Source organism: Candida albicans, chromosome R, assembly GCF_000182965.3.
Source record: "Candida albicans SC5314 chromosome R, complete sequence".
NCBI lineage: Eukaryota > Fungi > Ascomycota > Pichiomycetes > Serinales > Debaryomycetaceae > Candida > Candida albicans.
The window spans coordinates 706,270-730,287 of NC_032096.1; the positions used below are offsets into that span (position 1 = coordinate 706,270).

Here is a 24,018-nt window from a genome sequence, read left to right on the forward strand (position 1 = left end):
TTTTTTTTGGAGTTAGATTCTCTTGAGCTTGAAAAATTCAGATCTTCTTGGTGTTTATCTGAAAAAATACTCCTACCCTTTTTCCGTATCACCAGCGGGTCCAAATGCATATATGAAGTTATCACTTCCCATTATCAGAAACTATTCCAAAGCAGGGTCTTTATTGAAGGACTCGCTAGCAGAACTTGCAGCTAACTCTTCACACTTATCAAGACAACCCAAAACTCCTGCAAGAACAAGATTTGCCCCTTCACCAACGGGGTTTTTACATCTTGGTTCATTACGGACTGCATTATATAATTACTTGTTAGCGAAAAGTACAGGAGGAGAATTTATTTTACGAATTGAGGATACAGATAAAAACAGGCTAGTTCCAGGAGCAGAAGATAATATCATCAACACTTTAAAGTGGTGTAATTTACATATAGACGAAGGTCCAGTAGAAGGTGGGCCATATGGTCCATATAGACAATCAGACAGGAAACATATTTATCAAAAGTATGCGAATGAGTTGTTATCAAAAGGGCTAGCATACAAATGTTATTGTTCAAAAGAACGATTATTGGAATTACGTGAATCAGCCCAGAGACTAAAACCACCAACAAATGTCACATATGACCGGAAATGCATTCTGGAAAGTGAACACGAGGGATTGCCATATGTGATTAGGTTTAAGTCACCCAACAACTATCCACCATTCAGAGATTTATTGCACGGCGAATTAAGTTTACAACCTCAATATAATGACAAGGATAGACGATTTGACGATTTTGTCATTGTCAAGAATGATGGCATGCCTACATATCATTTTGCAAATGTCATTGATGACCATTTAATGAAAATCACTCATGTAGTTAGAGGAGAAGAATGGCTTCCGTCAACTCCAAAACACATTGCAATGTATCATGCAATGGGATGGGAGCCTCCTCAATACATCCACATTCCATTACTTACATCCTTGAAAGATAAGAAGTTATCCAAAAGAAGTGGTGATTTGAATATTTTGAAATTGAAAGATGAAGGGATCCTCCCGGAGGCATTAGTCAATTTTGTGGCTTTGTTTGGGTGGTCGCCAGTGAGAAGCAACGGTGAGAAATTTAATGAAGTTATGGATTTATCTGACATTATTGAATTGTTTTCCATTGACCAGTTAACTAAGGGCAATGCTAAAGTGAATGATCTGAAGTTATACTATTTCAATAAACTTCATTTGGCCAAAAAGCTAGAGAGTGCAGAAGGATTAGAAACTCTTGTTGAAGAGTATTATCCACACTTTAAACAGTTCAGTAACCAATCCAAGGAGTATCTTTACAAGTTGTTAAAATTTATGGGTCCCAATCTTACAAGTATCCATGAAATAGAAACAGATCACCAGTATCTTTTCCAAGAAATTGATTACAGCAAGGTGAAAGTACCCAATGACCAAACAAAAAGTGTTTTAGAATATGTTTTGGAAAATGGCTATTATGATGCAATTAATAAATTACCTCAACAAGGTATTCCCAAAAAGAATATTTTCATGAGTCTTCGGTATGCTTTAAGTGGTGGGAAATCAGGTTTAGCCATCCCTCATTTTATAGAGTTATTGGGTGAGATCGAATTCAACAGAAGATTGAGCAATGCTCTCAAAACTGTAATGTAAATAGATTAGAAGTGTTAATATAAAGAGCATGTAAATAGTGAGTATACGAAAGCATAAAGTATTTGCAGTATTATATGCTGCATCGAATGTCCTAGAAAAAAAAACGTGACACGGGGTGTGAGAGATCAAATGCTCGGTATATATAGAGCAAGTCCCGGATAAAATAATGATCTTTCATTGTTCCCTTCTTGCCACATTTTATTTCACAACTATTTCTACAAAATAGTCAACAATGTCTAATAAAAAAGATCAAGATTCTTTCACCTCCGACAACAGTAATAACAACTCCACTAAAGATTCAGAAAAGTATACTGAGAGTATTGATAAAATTGTTTCCAACTTAGGTGCATTAACACATTCAATTCTTGATGTGACTAAAGATGTGGGTAAAGATTTGAATGCAAAGGCGAAAAAGTTATCTGACTCATGGCTTTCAAGAATTTATGACGATGAAGAAGAAGATGGAAGACTTTTCGAATACCCTTCATTTTATCAGAATAGAGGTTGTTTGGAAGATGAAGTAAAATCCCATCCAATTTTTGGTGACTTGTGGATTGTTTTCCCATTTCTGCAGTTTGGACAATTTTCTGGAAGCTTTAAAAGTGGATCAACTCCCTTTGGATATTATGCTTATCATGGCCCGTCGATTCGGAACTATAATGAATGCTTGACTAAAAATGGAAAATCAGTTTGGGATGATCAAGGGTATTGGAGATGCCTCTTTCCAAATAGCGAAGTCCCCGTCGAGCTTTTGAATTTTAAAAAGAAGTACTTGAAAGACGAAATATTAACCAAGGAAGATTTTATGAGTGCAATGAGAAAGAACTCAGCATTAGATAACTTCCAAGGTGATGGTATGGTTGACTTGAAAGAACATGGCCGATTCTTCGACTCATATGATAAGTATTTGAATTGGAAGAATGAGCAATACAACCAAAGAGTCAAAGAAAGAGAAGCAAAATGGAAACAATTATCTCTTAATAAAGGAGACAATTTTGCTACAAGTTCTTCTTTCAGTACATCAATCAAATCCGATATGTACACTGATTCAGAAACCAATGAAGTCAAGTTTACAAAGGTTAAAACTGAATGTGACGCAGATGGTAATTGTACTGTAACAAGAATTACAAAACTGAAACCAGTTGGATCCTCTGTGTGGACTAATGAGGAAGAAAATGTTGAACATGTCAAAAAACTGTAAATAATGAAATGTTCTTCCCCTTGAGTGTCGTATGTATATAGTTAATCATATTTTACTAATTGAATTTATTAATCTTCGCCGGTTTATTGTAGCAATCACTCATGTTAGCCTTTTGTTGGTAACAATTCATAACCACACTAAGACTTCAAAAAAGATACAAAAAAATATCAACAGCAAAAAATTAAAAGCAGAAACCAAAAAAAAGCCGAGAGAAAACCACTCTTACTCCCAAGATACAAATACTAATAACAAACTAAGTTTCTACTCATCCACTGCTACATCGTTTCAGACCAATATAACATTTTACAATTCTTTGACGACCCTATTTGATAAGAAAATAGCATTATTTTGGCCAACTACCACATTTTATTTCGTTACACTTAGTTTGAGATTGTTTCCCCCCATAATTTAGATCAATCTATTGCCCTCACTGATACAAAACAATAATGAATCCATTGAATAAAATTATATTTTTATCGGCATTTTTAGCATCAGGCTTTTTATTGATATTATTGTCATGTGCATTATACAACAACTACCATACACTTTGGGTAATATTAATTTTCCTTCTAGCTCCATTACCAAATTTAATAGCCAATTCCATTGAGCTGGCACGAGATTATAATTTCTTGACGTTCAATGATTATGGCAATAGTAATGATTCAACACAATCACCATTACAGGAGTTTGGCAAATACATAACTGGGTTTTTGACTGTTAGTGGTATAGCTTTACCATTGACATTTTACCATTGTGGGTTAATTGAATTAGGGGCAACCATTATGAGTATAATTGGTGGTCTCATTGTATACAGCGACATTATTATTTTTATCTGGTTTTTTAATACTGAAGAAGAAGAACACGATGACTTTAATTTCTAATAGTCAAGGGGAATTACAAATAGACAAATATCAGAAAATGTGGTGAGAACCATCATTTCTGTATTCTTCCAATGTCATTCTTTTTATTTATTTAAAATTAAAAAGAGAATATAATCTATGAATATATACATATATATTTATAAATAATGATGTATAAAAAGCGTGTTTGAGTTTGAAAGTACGTGTTCTTCTAGTTAAGTATAACTAATAATAATATTAATATAACTGTTAAGGTGCAAATAGTGACTAGACTACCGTTTTCTCTCATTAAAGTTCTAAAATGCCTTAATCGTGTATTTGCAGAATTTAAATGACCCAAAGACAGATCGACACCTTGTTCTAGATCATTCAAGATAATCAACTGATCATCAAGTTCATGGTTAATATCCTGACTCATCATATGCTGGCGCGATATCAGTTGGTGCAAAACATCTAGATCTTGGTCTTGTCTCATCAATGTTTGTTGATGTTGTGCAAACATTTGATGATCAGATATATCTTCATGCTCGACTGAGCTGTCCTCGTCTGGATCATCCTTGTATGGTTGAAATGTATGTCTAGTTCCCATTAGCTCACTAGCATCGTTATCGTCAGGAGTATCTTTAAACCTAACCGACTTTTGAACGGGATTGGCTTCTGTGCCATTCTGGCTGGGAGTTGGAAGTTTATACACGTATTTATATTCCGATATATCGATATTAGTGTCATTGGATAGTTCCTCAAATATTTTGGTGTACTGGTTAACCAAATTCATAAACTCATCTAGTATCCCATTTTTCTCTAGATTATCAAAGTAATCATTCATATCTTGTTCGATAAAAGTAAAATACTGTCGTGTTTTCAGTATCAAGCTTATCATTTCAAAGTTATCATTTTTCGAAGGAGTTAAATCCAAGTCGTATATGTTGTTTCTTTCCTCTTGCAAATTATTTATTTCATCCAAGTTGAACTTTATTTTGGAAATAGTAAGTTTAATGTCTTTTATAGTCATGATAGTTGAATTGTATGTGTGTAAGAAGACTGGAATTACCAATGAATTGATAAGGGCAAATAAAAAGGAACAGAAAGTTTAGTCGCAAACAAAAATTAATCGGTTTAATTTACAACGACAAAAAAGAAACTATTTGTCCATGCAGGTGTGGCTATCCGGCCCACGCAAAATCGCACTACTACTTCAAACAGAATAAGCATATTAAAAATTGACAACTAATGTGGTTGATTTAATTGTTACTTTTTTTTTTCCTACCGAGATCAAATTAGAATCCATTCACCACCACCTAGAAAAAAAAAATTAAAAGACAATACTAATTATCTCCACAATATAAACTTTTACCACTTCATATTCAAAGAAAAAGTATCTACCAATTTAAATTGAAAAAATAAAGAACTACCTTGAAGCACAATTTCAACTATCAAGAGAAATCAAATGTTTTCGAAACTTAAGAATTTCTCAGAAGATGTGATCAATGAGTTGAATAACTTGTCTGATCAAAATCAAAAATCACCAAAATCTACTACTAATTCAGAGTCATTAAACCAATTACTGAAAAGTGCCAAAGTTTTAGCCACTGAAACACCTGATGTATCCAAATTGACACAACCAAGCGATGAAGAAATTTCCAACAATGTTTCCACGGAGGAGGGCTCGGAAAAAGCTACTCTGCCTCCAATAAACAACACTACAATAGATACTACTGATAATGGAACAGCAACAACAACAACAGCAGCAGCAGCAGCAGCAGCCCCACAATTAGATTTGGATCAACTTCCGGCACCTATCAAATCAAAACTAAAGAAATTTGCCAAATATGAAGAAAAGTACCCTATTTTACTAGATGCATATAAAATCGAAAAGAAAAAGAATGAAATAATTAAAATATTCGAAAAAGTATTACAAGAAAATACACCAGTCAGTTCATTGTCAGAAGGTAAACTATTAGTTGAGTATTTGAATGGTCTTAATGAGAAGACAAAATTACTCAATGGTGAGATTAGAAAGTTGACTAAAGATAATAATACCATGAACTTCAAAATAGTTAAATTAGAGGAAAGTAATAAAGAACTTAACAACGACGTCAAACGATTAGATACGATGCAAAAGGAAAAAGAAGTCATGGGGAAAAAGATTGATTCAATGAGTGAAGAATTGGAAATAATCAATAATCAGAATGACAAATTGACAAAAGACCTTAAAGACAAAGAGGAAAAAATAGAGAGCTTGAAGCTTGAGATAACTGATCGTGATAACAAGATTAAAGATCTTGAGTCTAATACATCTAGTAACAGCAAGGAATTAAATACAGAATTGGAAGAGCCCAAAGAGGTGCCAACAGAAAAGGTCAATCAAGATAAGTCTTCTTCTGGAGAAGAAAACACTGATAAAGATAGTAGCGTGGGTGATAGCAGCGACAATTCTGATGTGTTGAATACTGAAATTTCTCAATTGAAATCCCAATTATCTACCAAAGAAACCGAGGTTGAAGAATTGACTAACGAAGTCAGAACATTAAAGAGTCAATTGAACGATAAGAATGAGGAGATAGAAGATTTACGAGACCTGGTTAAGGAAATAGGCAATGAGCTAGTAACCTCTAAGGATGAAATCAAGTCTCTAAAGAATTCTCAAAAATCCATTGACAATGAAGATAGTACCACCAAAGAAGATACTAATACTCAAATAAATGATTGGGAATTAAAATACAATTCTCAGTTAAAAGAAAATAAAGAATTGAAAGAAGAATTGGACGTGGCTACAAAAGAATCTAAAGAAAAAGAAAAAGAACGCAAGAAATCAGAAGATCAATTGAGAAAACAGATCCAAACTTTGAAACAAAAACTCGAATCAACAGAAAACAAATTTGAATCCAAGACCAAGGATTTAAAGAACTTGCTGGAAGAGAAAGAAAAATTAGAGAAGCGAATCTCAGAATTGTCAAAGTTCAAAAGTAATGATTCATCTTTGAAATTAGAAATTTCTTCATTGAAATCCTCATTAACCAATAAAGATAATTCCATCAACGAACTAAAGACTCAAGTCGATGAGTTAAAACAATCTAATAAATCATTGAACTCTAAAGTTGAAGAGTTGTCAAAATCTAATAACGAGTTGCAATCCAATTCTATGGATTTTTTGAAAGACAAAAATGAATTGTTAACCAAACAAGAAGTATTAATGGAAAATACAAAGTCATTAAACCTGCAAGTTACAAAATTGCAACAAGAGAAGCAAGATGTAATTACTGAGTTGGAAAAGACGAAAAATAAACTAGACATTGTGATTGCAGATAAATCACAATCGGCAAACGATATGTTATCTTACAAAAAGCAACATGAAGAATTGATGATGAAGTCTAAAGAGTACAGTTTACGAATTGAAAGTTTGGAGGATGATTTGACTGAAGCCAGAAATTTGTTACAAGAGAGAACCCGCGAGACTTCAAATATGAGAAGGTTATTAGTTGACGCCGAGGAAATGTTGAAACAACAAAAGCAGGATTCTAAGCTTGAAATTGCTAGAGCATTGGAGGATAAAGCAGAGATTGAAAGAAATAATGCGTCTTTAATAAAGAGGAAACAGAGAGAACTAGATGAATTAAAAGAATCAGTTCAAGAGTACAAATTGAAAGTGGAAAAATTGGAAAACAAAGTTATGACTCTCGAAAAAGAAGAAAAGAGCAAGGAAAGTTTAAGCACCGATAACCAAACCCAAATGAGTAAAGAGCTATCATCGACCATTGAAACGTTGAGAACCGCATTGAATAATTCCACCAATAAAATTAGAGATCTTGAAAATTATAATAATAACCTTAAGAAATTGAGTGAAGACAACACATTAAGATTTGAACGTTTATCCAAAAACTATAAAATTTTGAATCAACAGTATCAGTACATGAAAGAACGTAAAGGTTCTGAATCATCAACAAAGCAGGATAAACCAGTTGAGACTGCACCTGAAAGCAACGATAAACAAGCAACAAACGTGGCTTATTTGAAGAATGTTTTACTTGGGTTTTTCCAACACAAAGAACAACGAGATCAATTATTACCTGTGTTAAAAACGTTATTTGAATTCAGCAAAGAAGATGAAGAAAAGTTCTTAATGGCATTGAAATGAGTAGTAACTAATGTATTATTATCCACTTGGTAGTGCGAGTTATCACCCAAGCAAAGAAAAAAAAATTATGTAATTAACCCAACTGTAATCAATGTATAAGCATTCTTTTTCATCTTCTACATATTTGTAAGTTATTGTGATCCAGTTGCAACAACACATTTCATTAATCTACTACTATGCAAGATTCCTTTGATCAAAAGAAACAAAGTATTTTACTGGAAATTTCCTCAAATAGTCCAGACAATCTAGATGCATCACCAAAAGGAACAATCGATGAGTATTGTCTTCCAATAATCGATACAATAAACAGTCATCGAGATATGGTAACCACTTCATCTTGTTCAGGGAGAGTATCTATTTTTCTTGAAGGTGTGAAAACAAATAATTCTACATCAGTAGTTGCAAAGGGACATGAGGGTCGTTGGCTTTTTGTCACACATGAACCCAAAGACTTGAATAATTGGTATGATTCTATTGATTTCAACTACGATACATCCAAATTCCCCGAAAATGCTAGTGCAAGAAGTATACTATATAAATTTGAACCATTAATTTTGCATGTTAAATGTCGTAATGAGTCTATGGCACAAAAGTTGTACGTTTTGGCAATGAATAATGGGTTTCGTGAGTCAGGTATTGGAAACAATTTCAATGTTGCAATTAGAATTAATATCAAATTGGATATTCCTATAGGTTTTCAAAATGTAGATGAAGAAGATTTGAATTGTTTTGTCACTAAAGAATATTTGAAGTATATCACCGATATTTCCCATGAAAGGTTCAATGAAAACTTTAAGAAATTAGAACAATTACATCGAGCAATTGAGAGAATGATTGAAGATGAAACCAAAGGAATAGAAACTACCAAAAAGAAACATAAGGAATCTAAGGAAGAGAGAAGACAACGTATGATCAAAGAAGGTTTGCAAAGACAACAAGAATTGAGAGAATTAAAAGAAAAACAACAGCAAGAGCAAAATGAGACACTACATGTAGATAAATAGAAGAATAGTCATTTAGTAATCAAATATACACCATGCATAGAAGTATTCAATCTTTCTGTTAGTCATATTCTTGATTTCAAATCCCTATTATTCATCTTTATAACTCTACATATTTTTTTTTTTGCTCTAGTCATTGTTAAGTCACTCCATAATATAACTGTGAGCAAACACACACACTCATATTTTTTTCGTCTTGAAATTTTTTTCTTCCTTTATAATTTTTCATTCCGAAAACTCTTAATCTTTTATTATAGATTTCAATTACCAACACAAATGTCCGTTGAAAAGAAAGTAGAGGAATTATCCATTGGTGAAAATCCAGCTGCTTCCATTGCCAATGAATCAGCTCCAGCTACGACTGCCACCAACAGCAATAATGTTGAAGGTGAAGAAGTAGTTTTGGGTGAAGATGGTCAACCATTGTCCAAAAAAGCCTTGAAGAAATTATTGAAAGAAAAAGAAAAGGCTGCCAAAAAGGCTGAAAGAGAAGCTCAATTGGCCAAAGAAAAAGCAGCTAGAGAAGCTGAAGCAGCTAATGATCCAGCTAAAGAGAATTACGGGAAATTACCACTTATAAACTCATCGACTAGAAATGCTGACGAAAAACGTATTCTTTTCAAAGACTTGTCTGTTGCCAATGATGGGGAAACTGTAACCTTCAGAGCCAGAGTACACAAAACCAGACAACAAGGTGCCACTATGGTATTCTTAACATTAAGACAACAATCTGAATTGATCCAAGCTTTGTTGAAGACTAACAAAGATACTGATGCAACTGCAGTCTCCAAACAAATGGTTAAATGGACTGGCTCTATCAATTTGGAATCTATTGTTTTAGTCGAAGGTAAAGTAGCTAAAGTTGAAGAAAAAATCAAATCTGCCACTGTTCAAGATGTTGAAATCCTTATTAGCAAGATTTATACTATCCAAGAAACGCCAGAACAATTACCATTGTTGATTGAAGATGCTTCAAGAAGCGAAAAAGAATCTGAAGAATTGGGATTACCAGGTGTCAATTTAGATACTAGATTAGATGCAAGAGTTATTGACTTGAGAACTCCAACAAACCAAGCCATTTTCAAGATTCAATCTGGTGTTTGTCAATTGTTTAGAGAATTCTTGATAAAGAAGGGGTTTACAGAAATCCATACCCCAAAGATCATTGGTGCTGCTTCTGAAGGTGGTTCTAATGTTTTCGAAATTAATTATTTCAAAGGTTCTGCTTTCTTAGCTCAATCGCCTCAATTGTATAAACAACAATTGATTGCTGCTGATTTTGAAAAAGTTTTCGAAATTGCTCCAGTTTTCAGAGCTGAAAACTCCAATACTCATCGTCACATGACCGAATTCACTGGTTTAGATTTGGAAATGGCATTTGAACAACATTATGATGAAGTCTTGGAAGTCTTGGAAGAATTGTTTGTGTTTATTTTCACCGAATTGAAGACCAGATTTTCTAAAGAGATTGCCACTGTTAGAAAACAGTTCCCCGTGGAAGAATTCAAGATTCCAAAAGATGGCAAAATGGTCAAATTACACTTTAAAGAAGGTATTGCCATGTTGAGAGAAGCTGGTAAAGAAGTTGATGATTTCGAAGATTTGTCTACTGAAAATGAAAAATTATTGGGTAAATTGGTTCGTGAAAAATACGACACCGACTTTTACATTTTGGACAAATTCCCACTTGCCGTTAGACCATTCTACACCATGCCAGATTCTGAAGATCCAAGATACTCCAACTCTTATGATTTCTTTATGAGAGGTGAAGAAATTTTATCTGGTGCTCAACGTATTCATGATCCTAAATTGTTAACTCAAAGAATGAAAGAACATGAAGTTGATCCAAATGTTCCAGGTTTGAACGATTACGTTGAGGCCTTCACTTACGGTTGTCCTCCTCATGCTGGTGGTGGTATCGGTTTAGAAAGAGTTGTCATGTTCTTCTTAGACTTGAAGAATATTCGTCGTGCTTCCTTATTCCCAAGAGATCCAAAACGTTTAAGACCATAGTTGCAAGTTTTTTTTTTAAATAAAATATGTATACATGTATGTAAGTTTGTAATTCACGCCATCTATTTTATGAACCAAGTAGTAGTTCTTTGTCCATCTGTAGTTTCATTATTTTGCAACATCTTATCTCAGCAGCAATGTTTTGAATTTGACTGGTTGAAAAATTTGGAAAAAAAAAATAAAGCTGGTCAAGAAGAACAAGAGAGGAAAAAAAATAATAAAATGTGACAAAAGAAAGAAACACACCAACAAAAGATAGGCAAACATAATTAATCACTCATCCCATACTTTTTTCAACAACAACCCAAGAACCACTACAGATCATTAGAAATTTGACAAGTTTACAGTGCCTACAAAAATGGAAGCTACACTTATACCTAATCCTAAAGATAATAACGCAACAATCCTATTAATGGGTTTGCGTAGAAGTGGGAAATCATCTATTTGTAAAGTTGTTTTCCACAATATGCAACCTTATGATACATTATATCTTGAAAGTACATCTAAACCCATTACTGAACAATTTTCTTCTTTGATTGATTTATCAGTTATGGAATTGCCAGGACAGTTGAATTATTTTGAACCAAATTATGATTCAGAAAGATTGTTTTCGTCAGTGGGGGCATTGGTATACGTCATTGACTCACAAGATGAGTATTTAAACGCCATAACCAATTTACTGATGATTATTGATTATGCCTATAAAGTTAATCCCAAGATAAATATAGAGGTTTTAATTCACAAGATTGATGGATTGAGTGAAGATTATAGAATAGATGCACAAAGAGATATAATGCAAAGAACTGGAGACGAATTATTGGATTTGGGAGTTGAAGGAGTGGAATTGAGTTTTTATTTGACTTCTATTTTCAATCATTCTATATATGAGGCCTTTTCAAGAATTGTACAAAAACTCGTCCCTGAAGTATCATCATTAGAGAACATGCTTGATAATTTGGTAGAACATTCATCGATTGATAAAGTGTTTTTATTTGATGTCAATTCTAAAATTTACGTTGCTACAGATTCATCACCAGTTGATATCCAAACATACGAGGTTTGTGCAGAGTTTATTGATATCACTATAGACTTGGATGATTTATATGTTGAAAATGATAAGAATAAAAATAATGAAAATGGTGGCATTGATGGGAAACAAAAAGAAGTTAAATCCATAAGTCACTTGTCAAATGGGTCAGTGCTATATTTGAAACAAATGATTCGTGGTTTGGCGTTGGTTGCATTAATAAGAAATGACGACAACAAGGAAATACAACAAGATGATGATAACGCCATTGGAATCGCCGGACAGAACATACAAAATGCAGACGGTTCAGTCGTCGATTCAAACCAAGAGAAATCTCTAACTGTGATTGATTACAATGTTAATCTATTTAAAAAGTCGTTAATGAAGATTTGGAAAAATTCAAAATTGACCAACACCAATGTCAATGTATCACAACAACAGTCTATAGAATAAATCAAACTAACCACTTCTATACGCAATCAAAAACCACACAATTAGTTAATTAGTTAGTTGTAGTAATGTAATTTAATTTAGAGAATCTAACACGCCATTAAATAAATTCACATCTAACATGAACAAAAAGTAATAGACGTGAATTACTTAAAAACGAGGTATTTCTCTTTTTCTTCACTTCAAAGAAGTAAGATCAGATCTTAGAATTGAAATAAATCAAAAATTAAAAGACCCACACTTTCTAACCCGAATCATCCATCAAGAAACTCCAATTCTGCCCATAAAGAACATCACCAGAGCCTCCATCAAATGATTCAGATCATTAATGAAAGTTGGCGTTACTAGATAAAACACCCCAATGACGTAATGTGCAATGTCTAAAGTGAGTGCCATTATATCATAATAACGATTACAAGACTACTTGATCTCCTGTAATTTCTCTAGGTAAGTATGAAGAAAAAGAAAAAGAAGAAGGGGAAAAAAAATTGATGAAAAAAAATTTCTGCTTCTCTCGAAGTCTATTTATACTACAAATCAGTCGTGTGACAAACAAAAACTTTTTGGCGTTGATTTTTTGTAGTTCTTTTCTATATAACCCTAAAGGAAACACTATAAACTTTTGACTTTCCTGGATTTCTAACATACAACTTGTGGCCATTCTCTTCAATTAACCACTTTTGAGCTATAATTGTACCAATGCCACTATATTTTCCAAGATTCAAATTCATGGCTCCAGTAGTAACAAACCCAACACAATGAATATCAGTTCCACTTGAGTCTGAATACAATCTTGCATTATCTTCAATTGTACCATCATTAACAACTATAAGACTTACTTGAACAACAGGTAATTTTGTGTGTACAATTTCAGCCAAATTTGCAATTTTGTAGGTGTTATTGTAAAAATCCACTTGCGATTGATTGTTTGTATACAATTCGACTGTTGTTTCGTTCACGTCGGTAATATCATTTTCAACTGACTTTGTAGTTTGCAACAAATCATGAACAGAGTTGATGATTCTCTCAGGACCATCATACTGTGCAAAATCAGGTTGTCCCGAATCTTTTTTAATCGTTTTCCTATCCATTTTGCTATATTTCATTAGCAATACCATATTTCGTAAATTCGTCCAATCGCATTTATTAGCATTGAAAATCACTGAATAATTCTTTTCAGACTGCTGGACTGAAACTTGACTTTTAGGTAACTTTGATGCTTTAATTTGATTTGCTTCACCGACTAATTTATTGTATTGCCATCCATCGTATGACCAAGGAAAATCTTGTGGATAGTATGGTTTGTGATTTTCAAATTGAAATTGATGCATCTGTTTGGATCCACCTGGTTTAATATCCGTGACCTTTGTAATCTGAATCCAAAATGGTAATATCCAGTGCCAAGGAAGAATTAATAACCATTTTTGGCTGTCTGTTTTGGATAACAATACTGGAATTTGACTATGAGAAATATCCGATGGTTTCTTGTTTAGATTAGCATGGAATTTCCCCAATTCCTTTATTGATAATTGATCCTTATATGAGGCATATCTCCCTTCTGAGGTGGTTAAGCTTTTAACAATATCTTGATCTATATGAGGGGAAGAATTTAATGCAATTATTATATCATAGATATCTTGGTCTCCGTTATGGTTATGGCGCAACTTGGTTGGTCTCTGCCAAATACGTGGGTCTTGTAAATTGAAAGTGAATGTTGTCCCAACAGGAACAAGATCACTATCCTTAATTTTTGATAATGATGCCCAAATGTTTTTTAAATCAGGTGAAATATTCTGAAAATGAAATATTTTACTTAGACATTTGATACTCAATGGACCCGATAATTCAATACTTCCCAAAGCGTATCGACAATCATTGATTGTGGAGTTTGGGATACTTTCTATTTTGGCCTTATAAGATTGGAATAATTGTTCATACATCGATGGAACCACCCTTACCATTATGGTATTCAAAGACTGATTCATATATGCAAACCCTGGACATACCTTTGTTTCTCCGTCAATATGAATCCATCCATTGTATGATTTTTCCCCATTCAAAATTTTTTTACTTACTTTCTTCCCACATAACTGTTTAGCTATATCTCCAAACATTGTCCCATCGCTTACATATAAAATAAACGTAGGAAAATAAGAAGTATCAAAACACACTGCCTTTTGTCTATTCCAACGATTCATTAATTTGAAACATTTCTGTGTAGGGGTGTATGGAATTTGGTACCCGTATTTCTTGCTCATATGAAATCTTTTAACAAGCCATATATGTGTAGGTATCCAAACAAATTCCCTTTGACGTTTATAATACTTGATGCTTCCCTTTGGCCGTGGGGCTAATTCATTGACACCGGTATTATCCCTGGACCCAACTGAATTATTCAACTTAGTAAAACCTTCAACAGTTGACAGTTTGGGTTTTTCTTGGTCGATTTTTTTGATTTCGTCACGTATTGCTTTGAATTGTTTACGAAGATTTTTCTTATTGACGAGGTTTTCCAATGGATCATACTTATTCTGCTTCATTTTTGAAGCCACTTTAAGTAATCTATTTCTGACAAGTAATTTATATAATCTTCTACCACGAGGCATTTTCTTGACTGGTAAATTAGAACTCATCTCGTGTTTGGCTCTTTTCCTTAATCTTTTAGGGATTCTTTTCACATTATGAGATGCTGCTCTACGTCTTAATGCTCTTGGTAAATCTTGGAATACTCTTGTTGATGATGCATTTTTGGAATTTAGTTGAGATTGCTCAAATGATCGGATTTCAAAGTTTCGTGAATGGATAAAAGAATTCACATCCAAAACTCGTTGTTTTTTGTCATATGCCTGATCATTGATTTGACTCTTAATCGTTCGACTATTATACAATCGAGTCTTTTTCTTATTCAATTGTTTAGAATTGGTACTCATGATTGATATAGCCCAAAGTTTAACAAATTAGGATTGTCAGGAACGGTTAGTGGTAGAGTTGATGGGTGTCTTGGGAGTTCTATTTTTTTTTCTCACATCATCTCATGCGATAGTTGTATAACTCCATACAAAAAACTATCACAACTCCATCCATGCTATTGAGTCAGCCCTACAAACGATTCTTCTACTTTCATTTAGTCTAGAACAATTAATTTATTTCTAATAATAAGATACACTATATAATGTGGGTAAATTTGTGTGGTCTCTTTGCCATTCTGTTATTATACTCATCATTTGATCCTCTAATATTATATCCAGCTCATCTTCAAGGTCATGACCTAACTCCTGTTTCTTTTTCCTTCTAAAATCATGAATCATATTAACCAATTTCAATATACCTTTCCCTCCTATTATCGCATTTTCATTATCATCTTTAATATCAATGTTTATAACATGTACAAGTCGTTTAACATCATCATTATCACTGGGATCTCTATCATACATTCTATGCATTAAATCATCAATTACACTATCAAAACATCTTTCTTCACATGTTATAACCAAATCAAATTTTCCAAGGGGTGCATTTCTATGCCACTTTTCAGGTGCTTCTTTAACACTTTTATTTCTTTCCAACATATGTATCAACCCATTTGATTCATATAATTTCCTGCTTTTTTGACTGATTAAATCATCATACATTACTTGATAAGGTGTTCCAAATTCATAGACATTAGGTTTATCCACACTTGGTCCAGGCAATCGAACGGCAGTACCGGTACCAAACGAATGCACATCATAACCTGCATCCATCAATTGTTTGTGAGATTCCATGGATCTATTGTTATTCGATGCACATACTGTACATATTTTTAGACTATCTTCTATATGTTTTGACATGATGAGTATGAATGATATAAAGTTGAATTTGCCAACACCGATAGATAAATGTTAAATGAAGAATTAAAGGAAAACAAAATAGAAAAAAAAATAATATTTAATGAATCTCGCCTTTCTGATATTTTGGTTGGTATTTTTTTTGCAGGTGGCAATTTTACACGACTCACACATTGGAAGGCACCAGTACCACCAGCAGCAGTTGATTTCCGATATCAATAAACTCATCTGGAGCATCCGTCAGTTGTCCTTGTTCCTGTTGCTGTTCATTTTCAATCTTACTTACATTTAAATTAATAAACTCTTCTTCCTCATCCTGAACTTCTTCCCATGACTGATTGATTATTGAATCTTGTTGCACCGGTAATGTATGTGGGTGGAAATGGACAATTTTATTGTTAATATCAAGACAACTAGTTTTAAAATCAATGTATTCGTCAATATTTGTCACTAATATACCGATCATCATAGAAGGATCTAATAAGCTAATATTTAGTCTGTTATAATTAGTTGTATGATATGAATCCATATTGATTGGCGTCTCTACCACTTGGGGTAAATGAGGATCAAAATAGATCAAATCAGTATCTTCATAACCTAAAAAGTAAAAACTTGAAGATGGTTTGCCTCCAGCGATTCCACAACTATATTTTGAAGCTAATAAATGGAAAATACTATTGTAATAGTAAGAATTTACTTTATCAATACCTAATCTTATTGGAAACAAAATCAAAACACTAGCATTTTTCTCTTTGGCAAACACATCTCTTATTTCATCATCAAATAAATCAGAATTTTCGCTAATAAACACTCGGGGGATTTTGATACCATCGATTTCTTGATCTTGTAGTAGTTCACTAGCTAGACGTTTTATCGATAATGATGCTGCGTTGGGACCAAACCATTCCCCAGGTTTAACATGCAATGGCAGTAAACTGGCAACTCGAATAAAATTATGGATTGAAAATGGAGAACTAGTGTCATCTTGAAATAATTTAACAATTTCTGGTTCATTCTTAGGATACAATTTCAATAGAGTGTTTGCCAACAAATTCTGTGAGGTTCTGATCATACAACCCCAACCGGCATCAGAGGTGAAATTTTCTTTATCGAATAAACTCTTCAAATTAGCAAAATTGGAATAAATAGTACTTCTATTGAAAATAATTGATGGGAAAAATTGAATTGGTTGAGGACCGTCTATTGATTTAGGTATTGGTTCAAATCCACAACGATATGATAGCCAAAGTTTTGATTCAATATAATCATTGGCATTATCAAAATTATCAAATGTTTGACCCAATACAATAATCTTTCTACTGATAACTTCTGCTTCTTCGCTAACACTTTCTTGTGATGGCGGGACTTCTTGACTACCGTTTAATCCATTAGATAAGTCTTTAACAAATAGAGTGAATCGACCTAAAACAGTATCAACCTCTTCATTGGATGTCTGTTCCAGTGTTGATTGGACAATTGGTTGTTTGTTCGGGTTTGGTTGATTCATATTCTTTAAGTTTATTGTGGTGTATAATTACTGATAAGGAGCAACTGATTCTGTGTTTCTATTAAAATGTATAATCTCCCACTTCGTGTGTCTGTGGGTGTTAATGCAGGAAAAGAGAAAAAAAGAGCGCAGATAAAGATTTTCTGGTGTCGCCTGGTCCCACGAGTTACGCGCAGCCATTGTAGCCAAAACTTTCCCGCTCCCAAAAAAAAAAGGCATCCAGATCGTTGTTGATTATTGCCATCGCAACTTTTTAGCAGAAACATACTAAAACTACCTTACAGAACAAGAAAAAGACATGCCGAAAAGAGGAAATAGAAGAAGAAGAGGTGGCACCGGTGGCAGTGGTGGTGGCCGAGGTGGAAGAGGTGGCTCTAGAGGAAGAGGTGGTGGAAGAAGAACTCCATCTGGTGCCAATCGTGGTAGACACCCACTGCGAGGCAATAAAAACAGATCTCCTAGAACAATAACACAATATGGGGATTTAATGGATGATGATAATATTTTTATTCCTAAAACCATGTCTGAAGTGGCATCAAATATGGGTAGAAGAAAATATGGGGGAATGTTTGAAGAAATAGAATATACTGAAAGTCATCAAGAAGATCTTATGCTGAGACAATTAAGAAATCGACCGGTTGAATTTGTTAAGGCAAAAGAAGTTTATGATCCTAATGTAATTCTTTATAAATTGGCAAAATTAAATAACAAAGATGATGGAATTGATATTGCTGTTCAAAGCATTTCATTGGACGATTCAGAAAATGAGTCATCGACTAATAAAGTTGATATATCACTGTCAGAGGAAATAGAAGAGTCAGGGGATGAATATGAAGATGAACAAGACGATGAAGATGATTGGGATGAGGAAGAATTACATAATGAGATAACCACAAAACTAGAAGCATTAGAAGAAGCGATGAATAATGTTTCCAGTGATACAGAACTGGAACAATCTGTGAGCCATATAGAAGAGGAAGATGAAAAAGTTGAAAGTCATATCCCAGAACCCGATCTATCTGCAGAGGTTGATGAACCTTTACAGGAAATTGACGAATCTGAAAATGAAAACCAAATGGAGTCCGAAGTTGGCACAAACACTAACACTCAAGATATTGAAACATTAGATATTATAATAGACCTCCCGAGTAATAAAGTCGAACTGCATATGTCGCATTCATTACCACAAAAATTCAAAACTCCTTCAAGCCCCGATGATGACAATGATGACAACAACAACAATAGCACTCCCGAATCAGAACCAGAATATGGATATTTAGAAGAAGATTATGAATTTGATGTTTCTAAAATTGAAGTTTCCAATGTTAGATTTGGTATTGAAAATCAATATCATATTAAATGTATGGAATTGACGGGACTGATTGATGAATATATATGGATTGATGAAAATGATGTGATTGAATATGTTTTAGATAATGGAGTTAAAGAACATCGATTGAATAAATTTTTATCATTTATTACCAAGGGAATGATTGATGAACAAGAACCAGAACCAGAACCAGAAGTTTATATTTCTGATAGCAATAGTGAGGAAGAAGAGGAAGAAGAAGACGACTATAATTCAGAACAAGATGATTATCCATATGATCTGGATGATAATTTAGAAGATTTAATTGCATATTCCAAAACCAGTACACAGGGACTCATACCATTTGAAGATCGTGATTTCTCCAATAATATTCCTAGCAAAAAAAGACAAACATTTGATCATTTAGATTTTGATGATGATGGTGAATTACAAGATTCATTAATACGTCAACTAAACAATTATAAAGCCAATAAAAAACTTAAAAAACATCAATGGGAACAACAAAAATTAGAAGAATCAATATTACATCATGATATGTTAATCAAATACCCTGTTAGTTTACATATTAAAGATATAAAATCTGAATTTGATCAATTATTAAAAGATGAATCAAGACAATCAATGAGTTTCCCAACATTAGATACTCATGGTCATAAAACAATTAAAAATTTAGCTGATTGTTATCATATGAGTGTTATAAAATCGGGGAAACAAGGTATAAGGAAATATTTAAAAATTGTTAAAAATAAAGCGACATTTAAATATTATCCTAATTATGAAAGAATTAATAGAATATTAAGAGGAAGACCAATTTTTCATAGAATTGATCAAAAACCTCAACACAAGAAAGGTGAGAAATCAAAATCAAAATCAAGTCGTGGTGATGCTTCTTCTAGTAGAGCTCGATTTAAAGAAGGTGATATTGTTGGTGCTGAAGCACCTGAAATTGGTAGTTCTAATCTAGGTAGACAAATGTTGGAAAAATTAGGATGGATACAAGGTCAAGGTTTAGGTGTTGATGGGAATAAAGGTATTAATGAACCAATTTTAGCAAAAGTTAAAACTTCAAAAACTGGTATTAAATAGAGAAGTTTATAGTACTGTAAGATATTATTACATTGGGAGGGGACAAATACTTATTCTATAAACTGTGATGTATTTCTTTTATTTATTTATTTGCGTTTATTTTTCTTTTTTGATTTCGATTTTGATTTCGGTGGTGGAGCTGCATGACCTTCAGATTTAACATGATTAAACAATTGATTTCTTGATTCAAAAGTAGTTCCACATACTGAACATTTTTCAATATTATTGATAATTGGTTTATTTTCTGTATTTGGTGTTGATTCTTTAGAATTTGTTTGGGATTTTTTCTTTGTCTTTTTACCCTTCTTAGGTTTTCGTTTATTATCCAGCCAATCATCATCAGATTCATCAATACCCTTGGTCGATAGACTTGTTTGTCCTAACAATTGAGCTAAATCTTCTTCCACTTCATTTAACGTGGGTTTAGACTCCTTTTTTGGTGTTGCTGTAATATTAGCAACAATATCTTCATCTATTTCATCATCAACTTCTAAATTATCAAGATCAATATTGTCTGTAGATTTCTCCACTAGGTTGTCTTCGCCTGTTTTGAGTTCATTGTCTTGATCCTCTAAATCCTCCTCCTCTAATTCTTCACTAACATCAGTATCATCATCATCATCATCGTCGTCGTCGTGGAATTCACTTGATGCGGTTTCAAATTCACTTAAATCATCACCATCATGTTTATCTATACCCAATTCAATCCCTTCTTGTTTCATTTCCCATTGTAATTGACGAACATTTTTTTTATGTTTTTTAGAATCCTCATGAATTTGAAATTGTTGTTCATTTTTAAAAATTTTATCACAAACAATACATTCAAATTCATGAACCTCAAAGTTTTCATTATCATCATGGCCAAATTCTGAATCAGTACTATCGGCCTCTTCTTCTTCATATTCTTCTTGTAACATTTGTTCTAATTCTTGTAATTCTTCAGGTGTCAATTTTTGCCAATCTTGTTCTGTGAATTTAGCATCACCTCCATTATTATTATTTTTCAATTTATTTAATTGTTGTTGTTGACGAATTTGATTCTCGTATTCTTGTAATTGTTTACGTTTATTCAATTTATTTAATTCTTCTTGCCCCAATTTAACTCTTGGATCTCTTTTTTTAATAAAACTTACAAATTTTTTAATGGTTTCATTATATTCTTTTCTTGCTTCATCACGTAATTTTTTATTTTCTCTTTCCATCATTCTTCTTGTTCTTCTATCCGGAGCCACGGAATATCGATATTCATCTTTCCAATTAAAAGTTTTACAAGTTTGAAATGATCCCCAAACATTATAAAATGGTCGAATTTGATCAATATAAGAACTTTGACTATTACCAAATCTTGGATACTTTAAAAGTGATGGATCAATGGCATTAATATTTTTATCATCATCATCATGATATTTCTCATACCCAGGAATTTTAGAATATTTACCATGTTGGATTTCTTCATGAGCTAATCTTGCAAATATTCTCGTAACAACTTGATAAAACCCTGATATTGAATCATTGATTTCCGTATACATTGATGGATTAAAAAAACGATAAATTTCTTCAGTAGAAATCGAAGGTAAATATGATTCTCCTTCAATAATTTCATCTTCATCATTTAATATTGATTGTTTATGATTATCATACCATGCTCGTTCTTGAGGATCACTTAATACTTCATAAGCAGCTCTAACTAATGAAAATTTATGATTGGCTTCTTCAACATTATCAGGATTCTTATCTGGATGAAGTAATAATGCCTTTTTACGATATGCTTTTTTCAATTCGGTATCGGTTGCCGTTGATGATACTTCTAATAATTCATAGTAACATGTTTTCATGACTTTTTGGTATGTTTTGTAGTTGTAGTTGAATTTTTGAAAGATCTAAAACAAAGTTGATCTGTCAAAAGGGTGGATAAGTTATTAATTTTTTTTTTCTCACCATTGGCAACACACCAAACAAAAAATACATAGACTTCAAACAGGTTGCCAAAATCTACCAACAAGAGCTAAGAATGAAATGATGACTACTTAAATACTACATTGTTAATCAATTGATACTTCTTTAATCATTATTGTAAGCATAAATTTATTTAGTAGGGAAAAGATTAAATAAAAAAATTTTAAATATCTATTTGTCATCAATAATTGTAGGCTACATATATAGTACAACACCTTTAGGCTTACCATCCTTTAGAATGATAATCATCAAAATCGTCTTCATCAGCCAATCGACTTTCTCGTTTCAAAAATATCCCTGCATCAATTACTTTTTCTGGTAAAGGTATTTTCGCCAATCTATTATCAATAAGTAAAGATTCTTTCAAAGATTTACTCAATTCATCATTATTGATTAGTTTATCGGTTAACTCACTGTCAGTGGTTGTGATTCTGGGTAGAATTGGTGGTGGTGGGGTAGTAGCAGAATCTGGTGGTTGTGACATAAATAGTATCGATGATGTTAGTGAACTAGGTGATGGTTTGAGTTGATCAGGTTGTGATAATCGTTTATTAGGTCTCATAGCAGCGGTGGTGGTTGTCGTGGTAGTGGACCCTGCACTGTACAAATTTACTGAAGATTTAGATAGTAAATTTTTCATTGAAAGATGTGATGAAGTAGTAGTTAAACTACTTATTGAAACATTAATGTCTGATATCCCCACTACACTCTCTTGTTTGACTAATGGTGTATGTAGTGCTGGTAATGCTGTAGGTGTTGTAAATGAGCGAAGTAGTCTAGGTTTATAAACATGGTTGTTATCGCTCCCATTAGGGATGTTGTTACTAGGATGAAGGGTGTTAGTGTGGTTGTTACTATTGTTATTGTTATTGCCATTATTGTATAATAAACATGATAGTAAAGATGGAGGACGTGGTAGTGGAACGTCATGGTCTAATTTTGGAAATTCTAGTGGTTGAGATTTAGGTGATAAGGGTGGATCATCTTCCCAATCTTCATCTTCACTTATATCACTGATATCTGTTGAATCACTATCTTCATTATGTGGTTCAAGTTGATTGAATAAAGAAGGTTTTCTAGATTCCATAATGATAGTAAGACTGATATGGATGTATTTTTTAAAATGGAATTAAAAAAAAAGAATTGAAAATATGAAAATCTGAAAAAAAAAATTCAAGGGGGAAAACGAAGTCAAAGAAGTCAGATTGGATGGATGGATAGATGGATGAATGAATAGTATGGGGGCGGATTGTAGGGAGAAGTAAAGTAAGATTGAAGGTTAAAGTATTGAACTTTTGAGAAATAGATTTAACTTTTTTATTTTTTTCCTTCTCTTTTTCCTTTATTGAAAAATTAATCAAATGGGAAAATCAAAAAAAACTAACTTCTTTGGTTGAATAGTTTCTATCTGAGGCTTTGTCAGGCTGTTCACGTAGTTCACTCACGTAATTCTTCTTTCAATAAGTTCACTCTAACTTATACAGCTCTTTAAATGAAAGAAGAAAAAAAAGTCAAACAAAGTCACAATCTAAATTTTTTGTATTCTTTGTTTCTGGTTTGTTCTGATTGTTGGATTTTTTTTATTTTTGATCACTCAATTTTAATTTTGTGTCATGAAATATTTAATTACTGTTGGGAAGCGCTTTGATTTGATTAATAAGAATCTTCTTTTGTTTGACAAAAGAAAGAAAAAAAAATCACGCTTAAATTCTTTTCCTGTTTTTTGTTCTCTGTCTTTCATTGACACCAATAGTGAAAAATAGAAAAAAAAAGGTCGTGCGTAATTGAGTCAGTAGTGTGATAAGTATCAAATGGATAAAAGGAACTTCAACAGTATACAATAATAACAACCACCTTTGTAAACTACTACTACTGAAGAAATGATAATCACACACACCCACACCCTCACATATTTAACATTTAACACCACTATATACAACCTAAGGGGAGATGATGAAGAGGAGAGGACGGACGGGTTCATTA

The 24,018-nt window shown here is 32.9% G+C and overlaps 14 protein-coding genes and 1 non-coding gene across 15 annotated transcripts; 8 read left to right on the forward strand and 7 right to left on the reverse strand. All coding sequences in view use genetic code 12, as the record gives it.

Moving 5' to 3' along the window:
- Positions 1–112: 112 nt before the first annotated feature.
- Positions 113–1,642, forward strand: CAALFM_CR03110WA (glutamate--tRNA ligase; the record flags this gene model as incomplete). Its single annotated transcript, XM_708155.2, has 1 exon — positions 113–1,642. One exon carries the CDS (start codon positions 113–115, stop codon positions 1,640–1,642), a length of 1,530 nt encoding a protein of 509 aa, XP_713248.2.
- A 232-nt stretch (positions 1,643–1,874) lies between these two features.
- Positions 1,875–2,843, forward strand: CAALFM_CR03120WA (uncharacterized protein; the record flags this gene model as incomplete). Its single annotated transcript, XM_708154.1, has 1 exon — positions 1,875–2,843. The coding sequence occupies one exon, from the start codon at positions 1,875–1,877 to the stop codon at positions 2,841–2,843; it is 969 nt and encodes a 322-aa protein (XP_713247.1).
- A 446-nt stretch (positions 2,844–3,289) lies between these two features.
- CAALFM_CR03130WA (uncharacterized protein) lies at positions 3,290–3,724 on the forward strand (the record flags this gene model as incomplete). Its single annotated transcript, XM_708152.2, has 1 exon — positions 3,290–3,724. One exon carries the CDS (start codon positions 3,290–3,292, stop codon positions 3,722–3,724), a length of 435 nt encoding a protein of 144 aa, XP_713245.2.
- Positions 3,725–3,914: 190 nt separating this feature from the next.
- SYN8 (syntaxin) lies at positions 3,915–4,715 on the reverse strand (the record flags this gene model as incomplete). The annotated part of the gene is made up of 1 exon (XM_708151.2): positions 3,915–4,715. One exon carries the CDS (start codon positions 4,713–4,715, stop codon positions 3,915–3,917), a length of 801 nt encoding a protein of 266 aa, XP_713244.2.
- A 435-nt stretch (positions 4,716–5,150) lies between these two features.
- On the forward strand, positions 5,151–7,838 carry SYS3 (Sys3p; the record flags this gene model as incomplete). The annotated part of the gene is made up of 1 exon (XM_708150.2): positions 5,151–7,838. The coding sequence occupies one exon, from the start codon at positions 5,151–5,153 to the stop codon at positions 7,836–7,838; it is 2,688 nt and encodes an 895-aa protein (XP_713243.2).
- A 176-nt stretch (positions 7,839–8,014) lies between these two features.
- Positions 8,015–8,842, forward strand: CAALFM_CR03160WA (tRNA methyltransferase; the record flags this gene model as incomplete). The annotated part of the gene is made up of 1 exon (XM_708148.1): positions 8,015–8,842. The coding sequence occupies one exon, from the start codon at positions 8,015–8,017 to the stop codon at positions 8,840–8,842; it is 828 nt and encodes a 275-aa protein (XP_713241.1).
- Positions 8,843–9,115: 273 nt separating this feature from the next.
- Positions 9,116–10,852, forward strand: DPS1-1 (aspartate--tRNA ligase; the record flags this gene model as incomplete). The annotated part of the gene is made up of 1 exon (XM_708147.1): positions 9,116–10,852. The coding sequence occupies one exon, from the start codon at positions 9,116–9,118 to the stop codon at positions 10,850–10,852; it is 1,737 nt and encodes a 578-aa protein (XP_713240.1).
- Positions 10,853–11,210: 358 nt separating this feature from the next.
- On the forward strand, positions 11,211–12,332 carry CAALFM_CR03180WA (uncharacterized protein; the record flags this gene model as incomplete). The annotated part of the gene is made up of 1 exon (XM_708146.2): positions 11,211–12,332. The coding sequence occupies one exon, from the start codon at positions 11,211–11,213 to the stop codon at positions 12,330–12,332; it is 1,122 nt and encodes a 373-aa protein (XP_713239.2).
- A 208-nt stretch (positions 12,333–12,540) lies between these two features.
- On the reverse strand, positions 12,541–12,784 carry CAALFM_CR03190CA. The gene has a single exon (XR_002086426.1). It is a non-coding gene; the product is annotated as an uncharacterized ncRNA (small nuclear RNA).
- A 135-nt stretch (positions 12,785–12,919) lies between these two features.
- On the reverse strand, positions 12,920–15,259 carry CAALFM_CR03200CA (ribonuclease P/MRP protein subunit; the record flags this gene model as incomplete). The annotated part of the gene is made up of 1 exon (XM_708144.2): positions 12,920–15,259. One exon carries the CDS (start codon positions 15,257–15,259, stop codon positions 12,920–12,922), a length of 2,340 nt encoding a protein of 779 aa, XP_713237.2.
- A 219-nt stretch (positions 15,260–15,478) lies between these two features.
- Positions 15,479–16,159, reverse strand: SSU72 (RNA polymerase II subunit A C-terminal domain phosphatase; the record flags this gene model as incomplete). The annotated part of the gene is made up of 1 exon (XM_708142.2): positions 15,479–16,159. One exon carries the CDS (start codon positions 16,157–16,159, stop codon positions 15,479–15,481), a length of 681 nt encoding a protein of 226 aa, XP_713235.1.
- A 163-nt stretch (positions 16,160–16,322) lies between these two features.
- Positions 16,323–17,663, reverse strand: CAALFM_CR03220CA (cysteine protease; the record flags this gene model as incomplete). Its single annotated transcript, XM_708141.2, has 1 exon — positions 16,323–17,663. One exon carries the CDS (start codon positions 17,661–17,663, stop codon positions 16,323–16,325), a length of 1,341 nt encoding a protein of 446 aa, XP_713234.2.
- Positions 17,664–17,961: 298 nt separating this feature from the next.
- Positions 17,962–20,079, forward strand: CAALFM_CR03230WA (uncharacterized protein; the record flags this gene model as incomplete). The annotated part of the gene is made up of 1 exon (XM_708140.1): positions 17,962–20,079. The coding sequence occupies one exon, from the start codon at positions 17,962–17,964 to the stop codon at positions 20,077–20,079; it is 2,118 nt and encodes a 705-aa protein (XP_713233.1).
- An 86-nt stretch (positions 20,080–20,165) lies between these two features.
- CAALFM_CR03240CA (uncharacterized protein) lies at positions 20,166–21,914 on the reverse strand (the record flags this gene model as incomplete). The annotated part of the gene is made up of 1 exon (XM_708139.2): positions 20,166–21,914. The coding sequence occupies one exon, from the start codon at positions 21,912–21,914 to the stop codon at positions 20,166–20,168; it is 1,749 nt and encodes a 582-aa protein (XP_713232.2).
- Positions 21,915–22,258: 344 nt separating this feature from the next.
- On the reverse strand, positions 22,259–23,122 carry CAALFM_CR03250CA (uncharacterized protein; the record flags this gene model as incomplete). The annotated part of the gene is made up of 1 exon (XM_708138.1): positions 22,259–23,122. The coding sequence occupies one exon, from the start codon at positions 23,120–23,122 to the stop codon at positions 22,259–22,261; it is 864 nt and encodes a 287-aa protein (XP_713231.1).
- Positions 23,123–24,018: the final 896 nt, after the last annotated feature.